General features: G+C 38.5%; 1 protein-coding gene across 3 annotated transcripts in view; it reads right to left on the reverse strand.

Moving 5' to 3' along the window:
- Nucleotides 1–19,951, reverse strand: part of LOC115234300 (neurotrimin) — a 161,761-nt gene that overhangs the window by 19,342 nt on the left and 122,468 nt on the right. For all 3 annotated transcript variants that reach the window (XM_029805274.1, XM_029805272.1, XM_029805275.1), the window contains exon 4: nucleotides 3,234–3,392. In XM_029805274.1, the coding sequence (XP_029661134.1) occupies nucleotides 3,234–3,392 (159 nt within the window). The remainder of the gene's footprint in view (nucleotides 1–3,233; nucleotides 3,393–19,951) is intronic.

A 19,951-nucleotide genomic window follows, 5' to 3' on the forward strand; every position in this document is an offset into this window, starting at 1 on the left:
TTACGGTTTTCAGGAATTTCGATAAAGTTATAGCTATAGACAACTCGGTGCATGGGAAAGTGCGTGATGCCGGATCGATGCCGCTTTGATGTCGATATTTTTATTAGCGTTGGCAGACCAAAACTGTAGAATTTTCGAAAAACTTCGCAATTACGTTTGATTAAAAAAATATCATTTCGCCCTCGTAATATATTTTCCGTTTGCTAGTTTTTAATTTTCGATAACATCATTCAAGTTTAAGACTGAAAATTAAAATTACTAAAAAAGCCTCACAAAGGTAAAAAAAAAATGCCAAGTACATATAAAAAATATCCCGATTTATATGCAACAAAAAGTTGAAAAAAATATTTATTAATTAAAATTCATACATGGAACAAAAAAATATTAAAATTTCTTATAAAAAAACTTTTCTCCTAAAAAATAATAAACATAAAAAAAAAAAAAAAAAATTGAACCGATAACTAACAATAAATTACTGTCTCAAACGATTCTATAATTCAATCAGTGGCTCAAGTAACACCGATGGCATTTCTCTTTACTTTGCATTGGAAATTTCATATTTTTAAACGTGTTCGTTCATTTCGGCGAAGTTCGCGAAGTACATTCGTGCAATTTTTTTTGACGTCAATACCGTTACCGGCATCGCACGCGACACGACGGAAATTGGTTGCCAAAGTTCCGTCACTTATACGTTTCAATTTAGGAACGAATTGAATTGCGTTTAGATTCTGTACGTTAGGTGAATTCTCGACAATACAAATTCCATGTAAATTTATTACAATTATTATACGTCTTAAAATCGAGAGATTTTATCGCAAGAATAATGCCGGCACTGAATCGCATCGCATACATCACAGAAATACACGCGCGAAAACTTTTGTCATTTTATCAATGTAACCATTATCGCCAGCGAAGAAGGACCACTTCCGCACGCTAAAATGTGCAAACTGCTTTGACGAACGACCGCATAATGCAGCAGCTGTGGACTCGACTGCCAGAAACTCTAGTTTGTATGCAACCTCTATATATATATATAAAGCATTTTAAATTATACTAATACACTGACACAATGGATGACAATAAATAAAACATACTGCTGACTACTATTAAATTCTCTTGAATTCGAAATATTTCCTAAATTCTCATTGTTCATAAAACGTATTTGATAAAGTTAAATTTAATAAAAGATAAATATGACATAAAATTCCCTGAACATTTAATGTAATATAATTGATTGAAAATATAAATTAACAAATATGAGCAAAAGTGATTGAAGTTGGTATGTATCCTTTCTCCCCGCATTCGAAATTCAAATAACAATTTGCGGAGAGTCGTTAAACTCTGGCAACACAGTTTGGAGACCATCTGCATTACAAGGTGCAAATTCAGTTTACTTATCCGAAAGTTTAGGCTGTCTATATGTCCCTCTCTACTCTCTCCACAATTAAATCTAAGTCAGAAAATTTATACCGCGTTCTGATAATTAATTGAATGTCGCTGAAAAAGACGTTGCAATTAAATACATCGCAAATACAATACGCCAAAATAATAAAAATCTTTAAGGCATACAAGCATCTTAAGAAAAGACTTATACAAAATGTAATTCAAGAAGCATGATGACAGATATGATACGATATCGGAAGCTAATGAAGCTAACTTGCTCGAGCTCGAAACCCATTGAGATAAGATTACATATACTGCATCGAAGTTCCAAATAATTTAATAATGTTTCAGAGAATGTAATAATATCCTCATCATAATATTATTATAGTATATATCATTTGATTATTATAGAGAGGTCAAATCTCTTTAATGTGCGAATACATGCGACACATTTGCGGTAGCCAGTGAAAAGAATTTTACATGTAATATTCTTCTGAAAAAGAACCATCGAGGACATTTCTCTATTTCTAATCCATCACGTAGCATCCTTGCATCTTCTTTCTCGACGCTATATACATACCTTATAAAATTATAGAGTAAAAGCGAAATTATGAATGGCGTAAACGTTCGGTTTCAAGTCGATCCGGTTGTTTATCGGGCCTATAACGTACACACGGACCGCGCGTTTACGCCAGGTATATCGCGTATCGTGTGCTCACTATGTTTGCCAATTTCAATGCAAATATAGAAGATCTTCTCGGTCTCGGCAAACGTATCACCTAGCTTTAACCTATTGGTCTTGCCACGCGGTGTGTTTGCGCTCCCAAGCGGCTGCCACCAAGCCGCTAGCCAAGCTTGATACCGCCATTGGAACTGCGATGCTGAAGTTGCGATGCATTCGCGATGCAATTCAGTCCGCGCGAATGTAGCCTCCGCGAGCGTAAATCTTTTTTTCAGGCGGTGCGCCTTTACGGCTGCGTGTGCGACGAAACGAGCTTTCGGCGCGTTTGCCGCGACATTTAGGGATGTTAACGGGATATTTACTCGATTCGGGCTACTCGAGTTTGCGTACTCGAATAGTATCCCGAGTAGTATTTCGAAGCTTCCGTTTATCTCTTTGTCAGAGATGAAAAATAATTCACATCCCATAAATCCCATCCGAATTTTGTAAATACTTGAAACTTGTTCTCTCTCACTTTTCAAACCCGTTTATCAGACGAATTAAATCATATTTTTAAAAAGTGTCGCGCATGTCCTTTTTATAAGTCGACTGTAAAAGTTACAAACGTTCATGAAGTCCTTTTGTATGCTTACATGTTATACAGTTTCGCATAAATAAAAAAAGATTGAAATTAATGCGCTTTATAACGGAAATATTTGATAATAAAAGTAAAAACGTAGGAGGAAAAGTTTATAAAGAACTAAGAGAAACTCTTTTCAACGGTTTTGCGGGGCAAATGCGGAGAGCAGAAATTTCATGATCGTCCTACGGAGGATCTACTTACTAACTAATGACATATAAAATACTCGGTACGTGGTTAGAGACGCACTCGCGCGCGTCTCAAAAGGAGGAGTTAAAAGCACAACCCCGAAAAAGACCGCGTTGCAAATGATCGTTGGTTGCACTCTCCGTCGAGAGAGCATCAAACGCTGCGTCTTTCGCTCATCGTATTCGATTAGCTCTCACCGTAACGAAGCATCCGAGGACGATGACAGCGAGTGAGAAAGAGAGAGAGAGAGAGAGAGAGAGGGGGGGGAGAGCCATCTTAATTCAACGAAATTTTCCCGGCTTTATCACTGGCCTGACTGCAAATTACGCTCGTTCGCGAGCAACTCTCGTTAAAACCAACCTTCCTCCCCGTTCCCGAGCTGAATTTGCTGACCGTCCTCGCGTCGCCAGGTGATGTTAGGCGCCGGAGAGCCGGTCGCGGCGCAACGCAGGGTCACGTTCCGCCCCTCCATCACCACCATGTCCGTGCTGGTATCATAGTCCAGGATGTCGGGTGGCACTGTCGGCAGAAAAGTGCAAACGTTAGAATACTGCATTAATAAACATAAACTGTGTGTGAAAATGTAAAGAGTATTTTGAGATAAATCGAAAAGAAATATCCCGAATATATGTCGCGCTTTTTATATTGAACTATTTTGGGATTGTTTAAATTTTTATACAATAGTATAAAATTATCTCTCCATCAGAATGGTAATTGTGGTTATATAATTTCCTAAAATTGTTTTTTTGCGAAAAGCTATTCATTTCGAAAATAGTATCAGCAATCCGACATAACGTTAGGTAAAAAAGTACATTAAATCAGGGAAAACCGTGGAATTGGATCATCGCTATATTTGTCTTTAATCCTCCTAATGGAGACGTACCTTTCAACGTATAAGGATCATGCGATATTTAATAAGAACGCTTACATCCGGTATCTGGCTACCAGAAATTAGACGGGTATCGTTAAGGAAGTGGGAAGTAATAAATCCAATCTTCCTTTACCGATGCAACTCCTGAGTACAAACTCTCTTGCCGTAACATTTAATACGCAACAATAGCCCTCATAAGTTACCTCTCGCAAGCAGTAAGGGTGGACAAGTATATCTGCTCGTTCATAAATCAGCCGGCGTGGATTAGTTCCCTGCATGCGCCGAGAGGGTAGAAACAGCGAATGGCACGTGCATACGCGACGCATGCAGGCTGCACGTAATAAAGTAGAGAATGATAACGACGCGGGCACGACGCATCCGCATCATCTCCGGCGGAAGCGAACTCGCGCAACGCGCACCCTACCTACTGAATGTCTGCATGGTCGGATCTTCATACACGGGCATTAAAGAGGGGTGTATCCGAAGGACATTTCGGGTCTCGTACGACTTTCTGAGATTCGAGGAATAACAATGCCGAGTTGCACGAGTTTAGGATAGCCTGGATACGACTCGAGAATACTTGGATACGGCTATTCGCTATTCTGCTTCTGTTGCTCCATATATATACATACACACACATACACACACACACACACACACACACACACATACATTTTGCTCTATATCTATTATCAAAAATTTTAGAATGTTCGCGAGATTGCTTGGCGCAGTTTTTCAAATTCAATTAAATGCACGTGCATAAATACAACTGCGATTATTGTAGCCCTCCGCGTTACTTCGTCCTTCGGTTTTCGTATGAAACAACGACTTTACGATCGTGATTCGGAAAGAATGTTAGCGCGCGATACGCGCGTGCGACTCCCATCGCGCTCGTTACGGATATCATAATTCGAGCGTGGCCTGGTTATCCCGCGGCCAAGCGTTTCCATTTGGCTACACCCGTTAAAGTCGACCCGAGCTCTCCTCCTTTATTTTCTCTTTCTCTGTCTATCTCCCTCACTCTCTCATGCTTAGTTTTCCTTTCTCTCTCACCTTCTCCCAGGGCATTGAACAAACGCGTCCCTCGCGAGTAATGTCTTACTAGATTCGCCTACACGAGAATCGGGGCCACAAGGCTGCATCGGTTACCGAAGGGAGGAGCAGGACGAGGTTGACGGGGTCGATTTTATTCCGCCCTACGGCCGGAACTCGATTTGCGGTTGAGTGCCCGTATGGGTGATGCTGAATTGGCGGGTCAAAGCTACCTCTAGAGTCTCCACCCGCCATCGGAAGGACCCGCTCCTCTTCCGCTGGTCCTATCGTCTGCACAGTCGAACATTTGTTCGTTCGTTCATTTGACTTTACGCATTTATTTGGAGGGATCATATGCGAATTTTAATACCGATGCAACTCGTGGCAACCGACGTACCAGGTGTCCCGCGCACAAGGTGCATTATTTTATCAATATTATAGATGAGAACAATAATATATATTATATCAATACACACATACATATACATACTCATATCATATACATATTATTAAAATAATAAAAAACTGAATGTTAAAAATATACTCCTGGTATAATGTATTCTAATTAGTATACATTAAGAGATAAATGAATATTACATAATAATCATAATAATAGTACATTATTATTAATGAAAATTACATTGCATTATATGCAATCATAAAGATTTGACACAAGATGGCATTCACGAAAAATTATAAAATATTATTTAAATCTTTCTTTCAATATAAAAAATTAATTAATCCATTTTAAGTTTCTCTAACTGAGACTTATATACAATCCAGCGATTTATATCATCCGATTTCTCAAGTCGATGTATTCAGTGAAAACTTTACAACAAATTGGGCGCTACCGCGGTTGCAATCCGCTTTTACTCCTCCATTCCATCTACTGCTCTACTGTTTTGTAACCCCCACAGACGCTAAACTACAAAACAAAACTCGGCACAATCGCTCATGCGGCTGCTACCGTTTACCACCACATCAATCTGAACCCAAATCTTACTTCCTGCACTTAACTGTATAAAACATTATTTCAATACCTACGCGAATTCAGCTACTTCTCGTCTTCGCGTTTACGTTACGGCAGCTCTTCTACGGAAAAACATGTACAAACGGTTAATGAATTTTGAAAAGTTTTTTGATAACATCGCGAGAGAGATTTGTATAAAAGTTATATGATTACACGTAGCAATGGATAGATACTTTTATAAAATATAGCGATACGTTCGCGCCGATCAAGATTACTGATTATTAAATACAGTGATGAGGCCGGCACAGTTTCTCTGTTATTTCATTTATTCATTTTACGACATGTCTACCGTCTATCTCATGCATTACACACGTAACACAGACAGACACGGCGATAAGCCGTCCCGCTCGGCATCCGTCATTCTCGCATCAATCCAGGTTTGGTGCGTCGCTTCTATTACTGTGACATCTCGTCGACTCCTGGCTTATATGCATATGCCGGGATATAAAACAATTTTAATATGAAATACGAAACTTAACGTTCTTTCGTTTTGTTCCAAGCGGACAATTATTTGACGTGGATTACGAATGATAATACTGTTTTTGACAATACGCAGTTCTCTCTCACGATTCAAGCAGAACGTTATAGAATTATTATAATCTGCTGATGAAAGGCGTGGATAATGTGCCGCTGACATCTGCGCGACTCTGCATATAGCGTTATCTTGTGTAACAATAACCATATGCAAATAGGTCTTCATTTATTATAGTGTTGCTGAACACCATTCGGAATTGATATACGTCTGCGATATGTTCCTACTACACCGCACAGTTTATTCACATTGTTCCGCATGGTCTGTGTCTGGTTATGATACCGTTCTACGGGTTGCGGGGAATTCTATATATTAAAGCAAACCCCGCTATATCGCGTATCAACCTCAATCCGCCTCGCCCATTCCGTTTACCGGTAACAACCTTCTCTCGCCGGTTCGGAGTCCTAGAAACTCACCACTCCTCAACGTGACTATGCACTTCGTTTCATCTAACGTTGTTTCTACAACTTTGAGGTTACTAGGCGGAATGATCCCGGTCAATTTTAGATAACAGCGGCTTTTCTTAAATCCTTTCTACATTTGCTAATGTTTTACATTATCGCAACATACACTCGATATTTTGTACAGTTATTATCTAAATTCTGTTCTAAATAAAAATCATCTCGTAAAATGTATGTCTCGCTAAAGAGATTTCAGAATTTTTCCAATGAAATATTTCTGTGTAATGTGTTCCATTTTAGCTATCGTTTTTCGTTTATCTGACATTATAAGCAGAGAATGCTAGCGAAATCTTTCTCTCTCTCTCTTTCTCTCTTCTCTCTCGCTAAATGACAGCAATCAGACGTTCCGTCGCGTTCTATGCTTTTTGTGGCACAAACGTCCTTTCTTTTCTCGAGCAACTCTGGCGCAAAAATCCTCGAGCAAGGTAGACTTGTATCAGGTATCAATCCAACTCTATCTCGTCTATCCTACCCCGTAACAACCTCCGCCATTCCAGATTCTCTTGGACTCACCCCCCTGACCAATGCGCTCGTTTCGTGGAACGTCGTTTCTACCGGTGCAACTGACGTTGAGTAGCGCGGGTTCGGGTTTAAAAAGTGCGGTGCATCGGACGAGCACCGCAAGCCGAGCGTGGCTTAATTTCGATGCGTAAATCGAAACGGTCAGCGCGGGAAGGTAAAGGGGGATGAGGAGGGCGAGCGGGGATTGCTTCACGTCGAAACACGACAAGCCACGTAGCGAAGTTGGGAATTCGTTCCGGGCTCGAAAACGACGTTGTAACGAGTGCCGCCTGCAGGGGCTATCGGAGGTGGGTCTTGGTAAATCAGCTGGGAAATAGACTCACCAACGGGGGAGAAACGTTTGGCGGATTTATTTCTAAATCCGTCTGGTTAATCCAGAAGTACGCGAACGAACCAAGTTTCTAGCTCTTTGCGTCTCGTCATAAACGAAACGTCAAATGTTCTCGTCGTTAAATGAATTAACTTTAACTCGGTACTTATATATTACGGTGCAAAGAAAATCGATTCTCGAATTAATTTTTTTTTCTTCTTGTTTCTCTTTACGATATATAGGTGACTATAAAGTGAATATAAGCAGATATAAATTTGATTTTCATTTACACAACATTCCTTCCCAATGTTACTTTCTCGAAGAAAGAAAAAGCGCGATGTATCGATGATGCACACAAAAGGTATGGTATATTTTTATCGCGCGCGCGAATCGCCGTTTCCGTGAGATACACATAGATTCAGCGAGAGGAAGTTCTTAACGGAACTAAACTGCACGAGAGAGCTGAGCAAGAGCAGTATCGGCGATGCACTTTATCACAGATAAAATATGCAGCTTACAACTTTGCTGCCGCCGACGAATCGAAGCGCCCACAGGGAGATATGTAGCGCGATTGCAAGAAGAGATTGGTTCGCGGAATTCGCTAACAGTAACCCAATATTGGGCCTGGGCAAACAGCTGGTATTCTGCTGAATTCGAATAACGTATTTAAACAAAAACGGTATCATCTGACGAGTTATTGATTGCGAGTTAATCGTCGATGATATTCCTACTCCGACAAAGCTTTTAAAGAAATATATAACAATGCGACATAGACAAAGCGTGATTTCTTTGTATTTTACATACATTCTAACCATTATTTTTCATAAATATACATACACACATACGAAATGCAATATCGATAATTTTAATTACTAATCTGTTCATATAGTATCAAAAAGTTAATTAATTTTATCGAAATTATTAGCTCGCGCCAAATTAATCCCTCTCTTTATACGAAGAAAATATAATAAATTTGCCGCGCGCCCACGTGATTTCGCAGCGTTAAATGTTACCGTTCAATGAATGTCCGGCATACTTTATGTAGCACGCGTGTTCACGGATTACCCAATTAGGGAACGTGAACGCCGCTCGTTCGAAAAATATTGAAACTACGTCGACGCGACGCGCGAGAGAGACAGGAGAAATAGTAAACGCTCTCACGTGCCGAGTAAAACCAATTGTATTTACAGTTAAATCGCCTAAGTTTATTTTCACAAAAGCAATGTCCTGATTTCGCAAATGGATGATTAAAATGTAACTACCGCGCGGACGAACGCGTGTTCGTGCATCAATCGCGACCTCACCCTGTATATCGGGCGCCGAGAAATGCGTGACGCGCGGTGTGATTAACACGTATCGCGCGCGGTCCGAGCGCGTGTTGCAGGAACAAAGAGGGTTTTATCGGATGCGGGGATTTTGTTTGAACCGGTTTTCCATGGTGTCCCGGAAGATATCCGCGCGCGGGCGCACGAGCTCGTGGACGCGCGGTCCAAATAATACGGGCTTTATGCAAAATGTCATGAGGAGAGAGACAAACACATACATGTATATATATATATATATGCTTTATTATGAGTATTAATGGTAGCTTTAATGGCAATACAGTAATGCGGAGTTGCAAATAAGTACCTAAGCGCATTAATCACGTCACGCAATTGTGTTTGTTAAACAGAATTGTGATTTGGGTAGAAAGAAGGGGAGGGAGGGGGAGAGGTCATGTGTAATATATATCCAATAGGGTAAAACAATTATGCCTTATTTGTACGAAAACCATTCATGAACGGAGGTCTGCAAGCACACACCAGTACACTCTGGTACACACATAAGTTATATAGATTAAATATAATTAACATATTCTCTCTCTCTCTCTCATTCTCTCTTTCTCGCTTAGTGTTTACGTATACAGTCGCCCGGAGAATATGATGTGTATGGTTCATTATCTATATATTTACAATATAATGATACAATAATGGATGACCAACATTACTTCTAATTTCAGAGACGAATGATATAAATAGTACTTGAAAATTTTTTGAATATTTTTGCCTAACTTGCACAGATTCAAACATCTTTTAATACTTTTTTCAATGTATAATAGGTTTTACTTTATTCTTCTTCAAGAAACAAAATAATGATATTATAATCGAAATGAACATTAGCATAAAATATTGGATGATTGCATAAGTTCGTGCCCGATTTTCATAGATGGCATTAAGTTACTGCATGGCCGAAAGGGATTCTACATCGAAAATTGTTCTCTCGTTCTAATAGGTTCGCGATTTAAATCTGATATTGATATTAGTCAATGTCTGCTTTCTGCGCGACACAGTATAATCGTTGGAACAACTACTATTCTTGGTCGCAATAAAGCATAGACGACGTCAATATAAATCTACCGCGATAATCGAGCACTCATTGTGCGCTCATGCAGGTAAGTGTACGCGGGTATCGCTCAGTTAAATCGCATATTCGTGATACAAAGAGTGTTATGGCTGAGCAAGTAGCTTCGGTTGCAATTTCGCGAGCCAGCGACGCATGGTGTATAACTGACAACTCGGTTAGGGAATCGTACACGAATGATTGAGCCACGAAATTGTTGATGCTGAATTAGCGCATTGATCGTGTAGAAAAGATTATTTGCGTTAATACAGAAAGGCACAATTGAAGTGATATTGATGACCCACCGACGGATTTAAAATAGCATAGATACGTTAATGTTCGCGGTAATTATGATGGCATATAACCGTTTCATTATGTACATATGTCGCAAGTTCTTTGTAAATTCAAGTGTTTCTTTTATAAAAAGCCTAACCTTTTCATAAAGTGGCTGAATTTACGAAGAGAATCTCTGTAATATACATATATATATACATATATATTAAAATTACTTTGTTTTCACATATATTTTCACATATACTGATCTGGAAAAAAGTATCGTTTGATAGTAGCAAAAATGATTTTATTACTAAATTTTATTATTAAAAAATAGTTATATATATATATATATCATTTTCATTGTTTTAAGTATACAATTGAATATTGTATTTATACGAGATAAAAGAAATAAAATAATGAATTTCAACCTGAGTTGTCTGAAAATTAAAACCATGATTTTATTTTCTTTTTCTCGTATAAATGCAATATTTAATTGTGTACTCAAAACAATGACGTCATACAAATAATATGATAGGTGTAATACTTATTATTTGTGATAGTCATTTTTGCTGCTGCCAAATGATATATATATATTTTTTTGCAAATCAGTATATGTGAAAATATATGTAAAAACAAAGTAATTTTGATTGAAACTTTATGGTACATCCTTATTAAAAGCATTTCGCTCGTTACAACACAACATATATACTATATATTTGCAAGAGAAAGCACGTATAAATATAAATTTCATATTTGCACAATTTATTTAAACCACTATTTACATGATTGTCGATATTGCCAATCGTATTTTAATAAATAATTTACGGATAATTCACAGAGCAAATTGCGCATAATATGAAAATTTCATTTTTATGATAATATATGGTTTCGGCGAATGATAAACATCCTACGTAAACGTGCTATTGATAAACTGCTACGCTTATCATACGCCAGGCAGCTATTCTTCGCGCCCGGCAGTCAATGTGCTTATTTTATAGCCGGTGTTCCATGTCCTATCCGGTGCCCTACAAATTGAAAAAAAAACGCGTGATCAATATTTAAGCAGGTTTGTACAATTAGTGAAGAGAGACGTAGGAGCGGCTGCGCGAGGCGAATCGCAGAATCACGAGAAGTTATCGATCAAGCCGGCTCCGCTCACATTTTTTCCAATATAATGCTATCCGCAACACGAACGGACACAGACTGCCATCAGCTGATCGCGAGCTAATGCGTAGCTATTCTCACTCGTTAGCACGTGCGGACATGCAACGATTCGCGTGCCGGTCGGGCGCCTCGTAGTCTGATCGAGGCTTTTCTACTGCAAGTGGAAACATAACGCCCCGCTCTCGTAACCGGTACAGCTCTCGTTCGCGCACGACGTCGGGGAATAATTGGGTCGAATGGAAATAAGAAGAATTACGTGTATATAGCGGGGAATTTAATTAAAGAAACCAACTCCGAGGGAAAGTATTTAATCGAAAGATCCTACTAATAATCCTCCGGGATAAAATGTAAAACTGTGAGCTTTGTAATGTGAAAGCAATATAATGCAAAATTATTTAAATGCGAATAAAATAAATCGTTGGTTCAAATTAGGAACAATTGTTGGATGCATGATACATATATATATATACAATATTTTATAAAAAATCGAGAAATTATTTTTAAAAATTTTCTCGCTATTTACAGTATTTTACGACTTTTATTGACGCATTTGCAAAACAAACATGTACCACCATCGAAAGAGTAACCTCACGCGACGGCGGGTTGTCAGTTAATTAGCACGTGCAAGCTTGCCGCGGTTCCCTGAATAATTCATGGCACGTTGCATTTCATTCGTAGAACACCGAGTTAATCTTCAACAATCACACAGATATACACATTCATATATTTCATGTTCGCCAATAAATAGTATGTATCGTATTATATTTTACGATAAATATATATATATATTATCTAATCGGCGATCAACTGATAAATCGAAACTTTCTTTCTTTGGAAACTTTGACGTACATTTCATCTTATTAAATACGAAATATCTAAGATGACCAATTATGGTATTCTGGTCTCTCCACAGGATCGACAAATGTTTGCAGTTCGAGTCACGATTGTAATTTATGCGTGTACGTACGATTGTCGCATCGATAAATGTGTGGACATTAATGAGCCTACACTTATTAGCGCTTCGATACTAGGATTAGGAGCGGTATCGAATCAATAATGTATGTCAATTCTGTCACATTGCATACGCTTTGTGATTACTAAATGGAAATAGACGATTGTGCGATGATATATAATATTTCTCACGGCGATAATTCAGCAATCATGAACGTACGATTACGGCCGATTAAATTATTAAATCCTGAAGATCAGATTTCATCTAATAATTGATAAGACTCAAACACGGAGAGAATGTATTAATTCCAACAAGAGTTTACACATCAAAGCTCTTATTGCTGTTCTTATCACTAGAGATGCTTCCGGGGAGCATACATTGGTGTTTTGATAAATTGTGGAATAAAAAAAATTGCGTACTCAAATATGTAAAATTGCAATATATATACAATTTATATAGACTTTATGACGAATATTAATTCGATTTTTTAATAAATAATTTTATATGGGCAAACGTATTTTATAAAACGCAATAAAGATAATAACGACTATAAAGAGTCAAGTTATGATTATATCGAAACACGAAAGTACCAAGAAATATACTCCGAAACAAAGGTATCGGTTTGTACGATATCTTTTGTCGGGTATCGCTCACGCCATGAATTCACGCGGAATCCAGACGGGAAATAAAAATAGATGTATCAATTCTTCATAGCTCTGACATTTATAGTTTTCAACGCTTTTCGCGAGATTTATCGAGGTAAAGAAATTTGCACGGATAATTTTCTGGCCGGGCGTTGATGCAAATGCGGAAATTCTTTCAAATGGAAATAACGTAGTGTGCTGTATTACACATTTGGGACTGCGAATTGTTCTTTCGCTTAATCTTTAGTTGCCTTTAGTTTTAAAATTACACGATGTGACCGAATAAAATATAGTAATATAAAGATTTAAAAATTCACATACTTTATATTGCTATGACATCTTGCTTTAAAGCGACGCCAAATAAATTGCACAAAATGTATTTATATTTATTAAAAATTATTGGACAAATTATACGTGACCGTACACACACAACTGCATAAAAAATGCAATTTATATACGTCACATTAATTTGATTTTTCATATTAAAAGTTGTCTCTACTCGACAAAATTCTAAATCGGAAATTATTTGTTATCTATTACGATAGATAGCCACAGAATTATCTTTTGCGAAATCAAATATTTTTTTATAGAATAAAACTTTTAGTTTAATATAAAGCAAACTGACGAGATACCGTATTAAAATGAAATCAAAAAAATTTTTTTATATTAAACGCCAGAATAATAGTTTTGAAACATTATGCATTCCATAGATACATACCAACATCATCGCTGGTCACAACAAAAAGTTTGCCGCAAACATCGGTAGCGTGGGACAAGCGAAACGTTCCATTATGTATTTGTTGGTACCACTTCTCAGCGGCGTTGCTAGATAACGAGAGGAGTGCTTCTCTTCCTCTCTTTCCTCCCTGTCTCCCGTTGCCTATCTATCTGCTTGTACCGTGACGAGATCCGGACAATTCTACTCGGCGGGAGATACTCGTCGTCACGGTCCGTTGCCATCTTGTTATCTGCCAGAGGCCACGCGAAAAAAGTAACGGGCGAGCGTCAGGGCGGGGGTGGACGGGGGAGAATCGGAGAGACGCGCAGTGGATAAAGAATGAAGATAAAAGTGTGTGTCCCCGGTATCGTTGTTGCAGAGCGGACGGAAACGCCGGAAAGTTCGGCCGAGAGGCGCGCCGTAGTTCGCTGGAACAATAGATCACTTTGCCAGGACACACGATCCGCAGGACAATCCAGGTCCCTAATCGAAATCAGTCGGTTTCGGGCGACCGCGAGAGGAGGCGATGGCGCGTTCGTTGCGCGCGACAGAGGATTTATTTACTCGGTACATAAAGCGGTTCAAATGGCACCGGCAGGTATCGCCGTATCAAATTGCTATCGGCTATCAAAAAAAAAAAAAAAAAAAAAAAAAAAAGGGGTATATTACGACCCGACCTTCGTCCCGCTCGTCTCGCTCGCGTCGCTTTCTACCACTTATTCACGAAAGTCAAAATCCTACTCGCGATAGTGGATTTAGACGAATACTTTTTTAGATTTTGGTATTGCTCTCTTTTTGAGGAGAAGTTATTTCAGTTTACGAGAATGTTGTATGAGAATATTTCTACAAATATCTCGCGCAATATGTAAAAGCGTGGGAGTTGTTATCTTTTTTTAGATTACACTCTATATGTATATTTAGTGGCTCTTAAACGATATGTGTCTACGTGAAATATGAGAGACTGAAACTTCTATTTTCGTTTTAAACTATTTTATACGAAATATTCAGTGCAGAGAGAATCTATGCTTCAGTAGTTTTTCGACGCGATGTACAGAAGAAAAATTTATTTTTTATCTCCCTCTCTCTCTCTCCCTTTCTCTATCTATTTCTCCTCTCTCTCTCTCTCTCTCTCTTTATCTGTTTTCTAACTCTACTTTAGTCAAAGCAAATTCGTTGCACCGGTCAAGCAGATGCAAAAGAGTGGAGCTTTTCCATAGTTAATAGACACTACATTCGCATGCAACTATGCCTCCGTAGTCGTTTTGAATTATGTATATGCGCTCATGTAAATATACAAGTGGAATATAGTTTAAATTGATAACGCTTAAGCAGAGCGTTAAATTTAACACGACTTTTGTATTCATTCGTATTTCATCATCGTATCACAATGCACTTTCTTAATGCACACATCTCGAGTGGTACGCTAGCACTCGTTTTCGCAATTTCGCGGTCACATTATCCCGCGGTCGCGAAAGCCCGGCGGTGCTTGCATAATATACAATAAAAACGGACGCCACGCTTGCAACAACGCCATTGTCGCGAAACCCTTTGAGACGTTAAGGCCCGTACGTTACATTTCGGAGCGATAGTTGTCGTGAGGTCTGTGCGAAAAAATTCAGCGGCTATTTCTCCGAAATCCTCTGCAGAATCAGCTTCTCGAAAGTAAAGCTACACAGGGAAAAAACACGAATAAAAGCTAATACCAACTCTATTCATATAACATGCATTATCGCTCGTGAAACTGTAAATATTTGTCGTATTTGTCATAAATGTACATCATATCTATATTATAATAAATTGTATCTAGTATGCTATAGATACTGTGTATTTAGAAAGAACCATATTTACCAAACATTATATGAGAGATGTTATCCTTTTTCTTCATCGAGAGTGAAAGAAAAGGACAATCTAATTCGGCCATGCGGTTTATGCACTCGTGATGCTAATGAAGAACGCGTCAGAGGAGAGAGAAAATAGCAGTGTACTGAATTTGAAATATCACTTTGCATAGTTGCGTATGCTTGCGAAATATTATCGCGCTGAAACTAATATTTATCCAGTTCTGATTCGTATTATTAACTTCGCAATTTTCAATTGATTGTCTATAATTGCATCCACGATACCGTCAAAAAAAATCTTTAGTACAGAATAACAAATACTCGCACATTCTCAAAAAAAAAAAAAAAAAATTATAAAAATAGTTCCCATTATAAACACAACTTTATTCTCTCTCCGCGAAATCTAATTTAACCATCATGACTGCGCTCCAGTTTTCAACAAACAAAATGTTAGGTTTATATATTATTTTTTCAAAGATACTTCAATGCTATTTAAGCATAATCTGTAGAGAATATTTGCACGATATTGTCGTAGGAAAATCTCGCATTTCTAATATCGCGAAATGTACTCAATTTAAGGCATAGAAGAGCCTATTCAATGCGCAACAGTTTTGCGGCATAATCTACAGCGAAGTATTGCGGATTGGCCGTTTTAAAGTTGCAAATATTGCGCCTAAATCACGTCGTAAATTCGCCGTAAACCCTACACTTGAGGCCTCTTTGCGCAATGAGAGGAAATAAAAGAGAAAAGGAAAAAAAAAAAGAGGGAGAGAGAGAAAGACAGAGCTACCACCCGCAGCGCGTGATGGGTTTGCCGTGCAAAGTAACGATCTTATTCTTCGTTTATTTCCAGTACCGGCAAAGTCTATCGCGGAACGTTTCTATGCCTCGAGCTTCTATTGAATTCCCTGTGACGTGAATCATGATTGAGCAAATCCCTGCGGATAATGGACATTCATCTTCCACTCCGACTGTCATAATAGATTGTGAGATTTTTTTCGATTTAACTTTTTCAAAAATTTTTTCTACGTTAGCATTTACTAAAATAGAAACAACAAAATATCTAATCTCTTAATAAAAAAGAATTGGAAATGTAAACTGCAAGAAAGAAAATTTACTCAAGAAATATACGGCAGAGTTATTTACAATTAATAATGAGCATTAATTATCTTCCTCTAATTGTTTATATTCTTCAGCATCTTCTGAACAAATATTTCTGCACGTTTTAATAAGCACAGAATATCCCGTCATAAATCCGTCGAGACTGCGATACTCGAAATTTCTTCGCGAAGTGAAGAACAGATGTTTATCTTTCAGAAAGTAGCCTCTCTCTCTCTTTCTCTTTCTCTCACACACACACACACACACAGAAAGACAGAGAGAGAGAAAGGTAACTACCCTTCTTCATTTATTTAGGTCGCCGCTCCCTCTAATTTGTACAAACCTCCTTCTCTCTTTCAACTTCACGCATAAACTTCAGCTAGTGATCGTACAATGCTAATCCTTCACAATATCTCTCTCGCGTTTTTTTTTTTTTTTTGAGAGGGGAAGAAGAGGGATATTCCTCGTATAAATTATTTATGGGAAATTTGAAAATATATTCCATACATTTCGATGGACATTTATATCTCGATATCGGTAAAGTTGAAATTGGTTTCGTCATATGTACGAAATAAAAATACATTGCGCCGTTTCGCCGTGTAGCGAGATATCAATATAATTAATGAAATATTGACGTAAACGCGTGCGCGCGCGCGCGCGAGGCGCTGCAAAGTTTTGGTCACCGCGGTGAGAACGATCTGGACGCCGCATCGATTGTGTATTTGTAATATTAAACGTTATACGCGTACATATATCACGTGTACATCCTATCAGAGGATATTTACGGAGAGACGATGCATGCGCGTATATGCGGAAATCGACTCGCCGCCACTATCGCGCGAGCGTTAGTTTCGCTTTGTGCTTTGCCCATGCGGATAAAGATGCCGGGATAAAGGTATCGGGGAAACGGAAATGGACTTGCAAAGCGCGCTGCGAAAAGTTGCAAACTTGTGCGGCGAAGTAGGCTACGCCGCCGCGGAGCCGAATTTCGAAGTATATCCTTTCACGTTTGACGTGAAAGACTTAAAAAAGCACGCACGAGTGCTCCGAAAATTGCGATCCGTATCCGGCTAGTCGAAAAACTGGCATCGCATGTATATCGCGTGTGCATGGTAAACTATGTACGGTTGAATTTCTTTCGGGATATATAGAGCACAAGTTTAACTTCTCTCCCTTTACGGATGTATGAACTTTCTATGCATTTACCAAGTATTCGACATAATTTAATGTACATTGCATACTGATCAACCAGTTGGCATGTTCGTAAACAGTGTAAGAGAAATAATAAATGGAAAATACAACAGGTTAATCTATTTGTATGTATATCGAGAATGTATTACGGCAAATATACGTTAAAGCTAAACACATATACCATTATTTATTACATTTGCAAATAAACAATGAGAAAGTTTTATGGAAGGTATAAAAGTAACAATAAACGAGGAAGATTAATACATACTTAATCGATCGGAAATAACGTGCGATAGGAATTGACGATACAATACTTTATGTTCCACATGAGGGTGGCAGTTTATATGGCGAATTTGAATTAGAGAAGACAGTTAGCCACTTCAATTAAATCAAAACTGCCACAGTTAATCGTAGTTTCTCACGGTCCGTCAAGATCCCTGTGGATATCATGCATTATGTCCATATATCGGCGGCCAACATCAACGTGACGTGGACGTCCTGACAATGACCGTACCGGATGCCAGGCGATAGCCACGTGACAGCCTGTCATTTCGCTCGAAGGGACGAATAAAGCTTATTCTAGGGAATAAGCGAGCAATCTATCGTCGGTTTAATTGGACGACTTTTAAATAGAAGGTCAATTGACGTATAAAAAGAAGGATGTCTTCTTACTTATGTACAGAACGAGTGAAATTCTCACGTCCAGGCCCCATCGGGACGAAACTCGTCAGTGATTTACGAGCAATACTCGTTGCACGAGTACATTCGAATAAAGCGATCGATTTCTATATCAAGTCTCGACGATATTTGTAGATTAAATTATTTAGGCTTCTTTATTTGATATAAAAATATAATAAAAGCGACACTATAATATGCAACTTGTAGTAAATATTTTGTCAAGTTTTTATTCTCGTAGGCAATATCCGACGAACAAACCTTATATCGACGAACTAATTATATAAACTTGGAAATTGCATTAAGGCGGAAAAGGAGGCAAAGACGTTTCCACATTATTCCGTGAATTACACGGAAATTCGAAATTTCATTAAAACAAGAGTGCATCGTCTCCTATCGGATGTTATAATAGGATGCCGTTAACGAAGATCAAGGTATACTCTCAACAAATAAGGATCTCTCGATCTATTCTCTTTGTTTAATTCACTCGATCTACTGATACCGTCCTTCTCCATCTAATTAGTATTCTCTCTTACAATTAGATCTTATAATTAGCTATGGGACTCAAAGAATTCTCAATAATGCAAAAAGAGATGCATTCTACGCGCAAGTTTGCATAATTATTCCAGACGAAATATCAATCGATATTATTATGATATACATTTTTGTCTCTCTCTTTCTCTTTCATATGTATATCATCTGAGATTTTCGACTGTGTATAATTCATGCGCCATTTACCTCCGCATATAAATGGCCCGTTATGACTACTCACGTAATCAAAGATGCAAGGGTACCCTAACAAATTTCATTGAAGCCCACGAGATCGTTTTCGACGCGCTATCGCGATAATTGCGGTTCGTCGACAAAGATCAGGCATCGGCACTAAAATGGGCATAAAACCACGCGAAAGGTCTTTCGCGTCCGCTTAATTTGCAAGGCATTAACCTTATTATTATGGCGGTAATACGGCTGCGAGTTTGCCGGCAACACAACGCGTGCGGGGGGTTGCACGCGAGCAATCTTTACAGCCCTTCTCGGAAATGAAAAGTCGTGTGGCCCCTCGACAGCGAGCGCACGACACTCGTTCCTCATTTTTTTCTCCTTCTTCATGAACCCGTGCTCCTCCTTTTTCCCTTCCTCCACTCTCTTGCCACTCAACATGCTTCCCCTTTTTCTGAGTTTCTCTACTCGCCTGCTCTGACTGCATGTTAAGCGCTATTTTTACGGCAACGGGTGGCAGAGATTGCTTCATTCGTAACCATCAACGCGATGCAGTTCTTCATAAGACGCCTTTGTCATTTCCTCTTTAACTGTCCGCCGCCATCAGAACGTTTTATGTGAATACAAAATTTACAGTTCTTATATGTATTATTTTTATTACA

This window comes from Formica exsecta, unplaced genomic scaffold (genome assembly GCF_003651465.1).
Source record: "Formica exsecta isolate Colony F162 unplaced genomic scaffold, ASM365146v1 scaffold2, whole genome shotgun sequence".
NCBI classification, from domain to species: Eukaryota; Metazoa; Arthropoda; class Insecta; order Hymenoptera; family Formicidae; genus Formica; species Formica exsecta.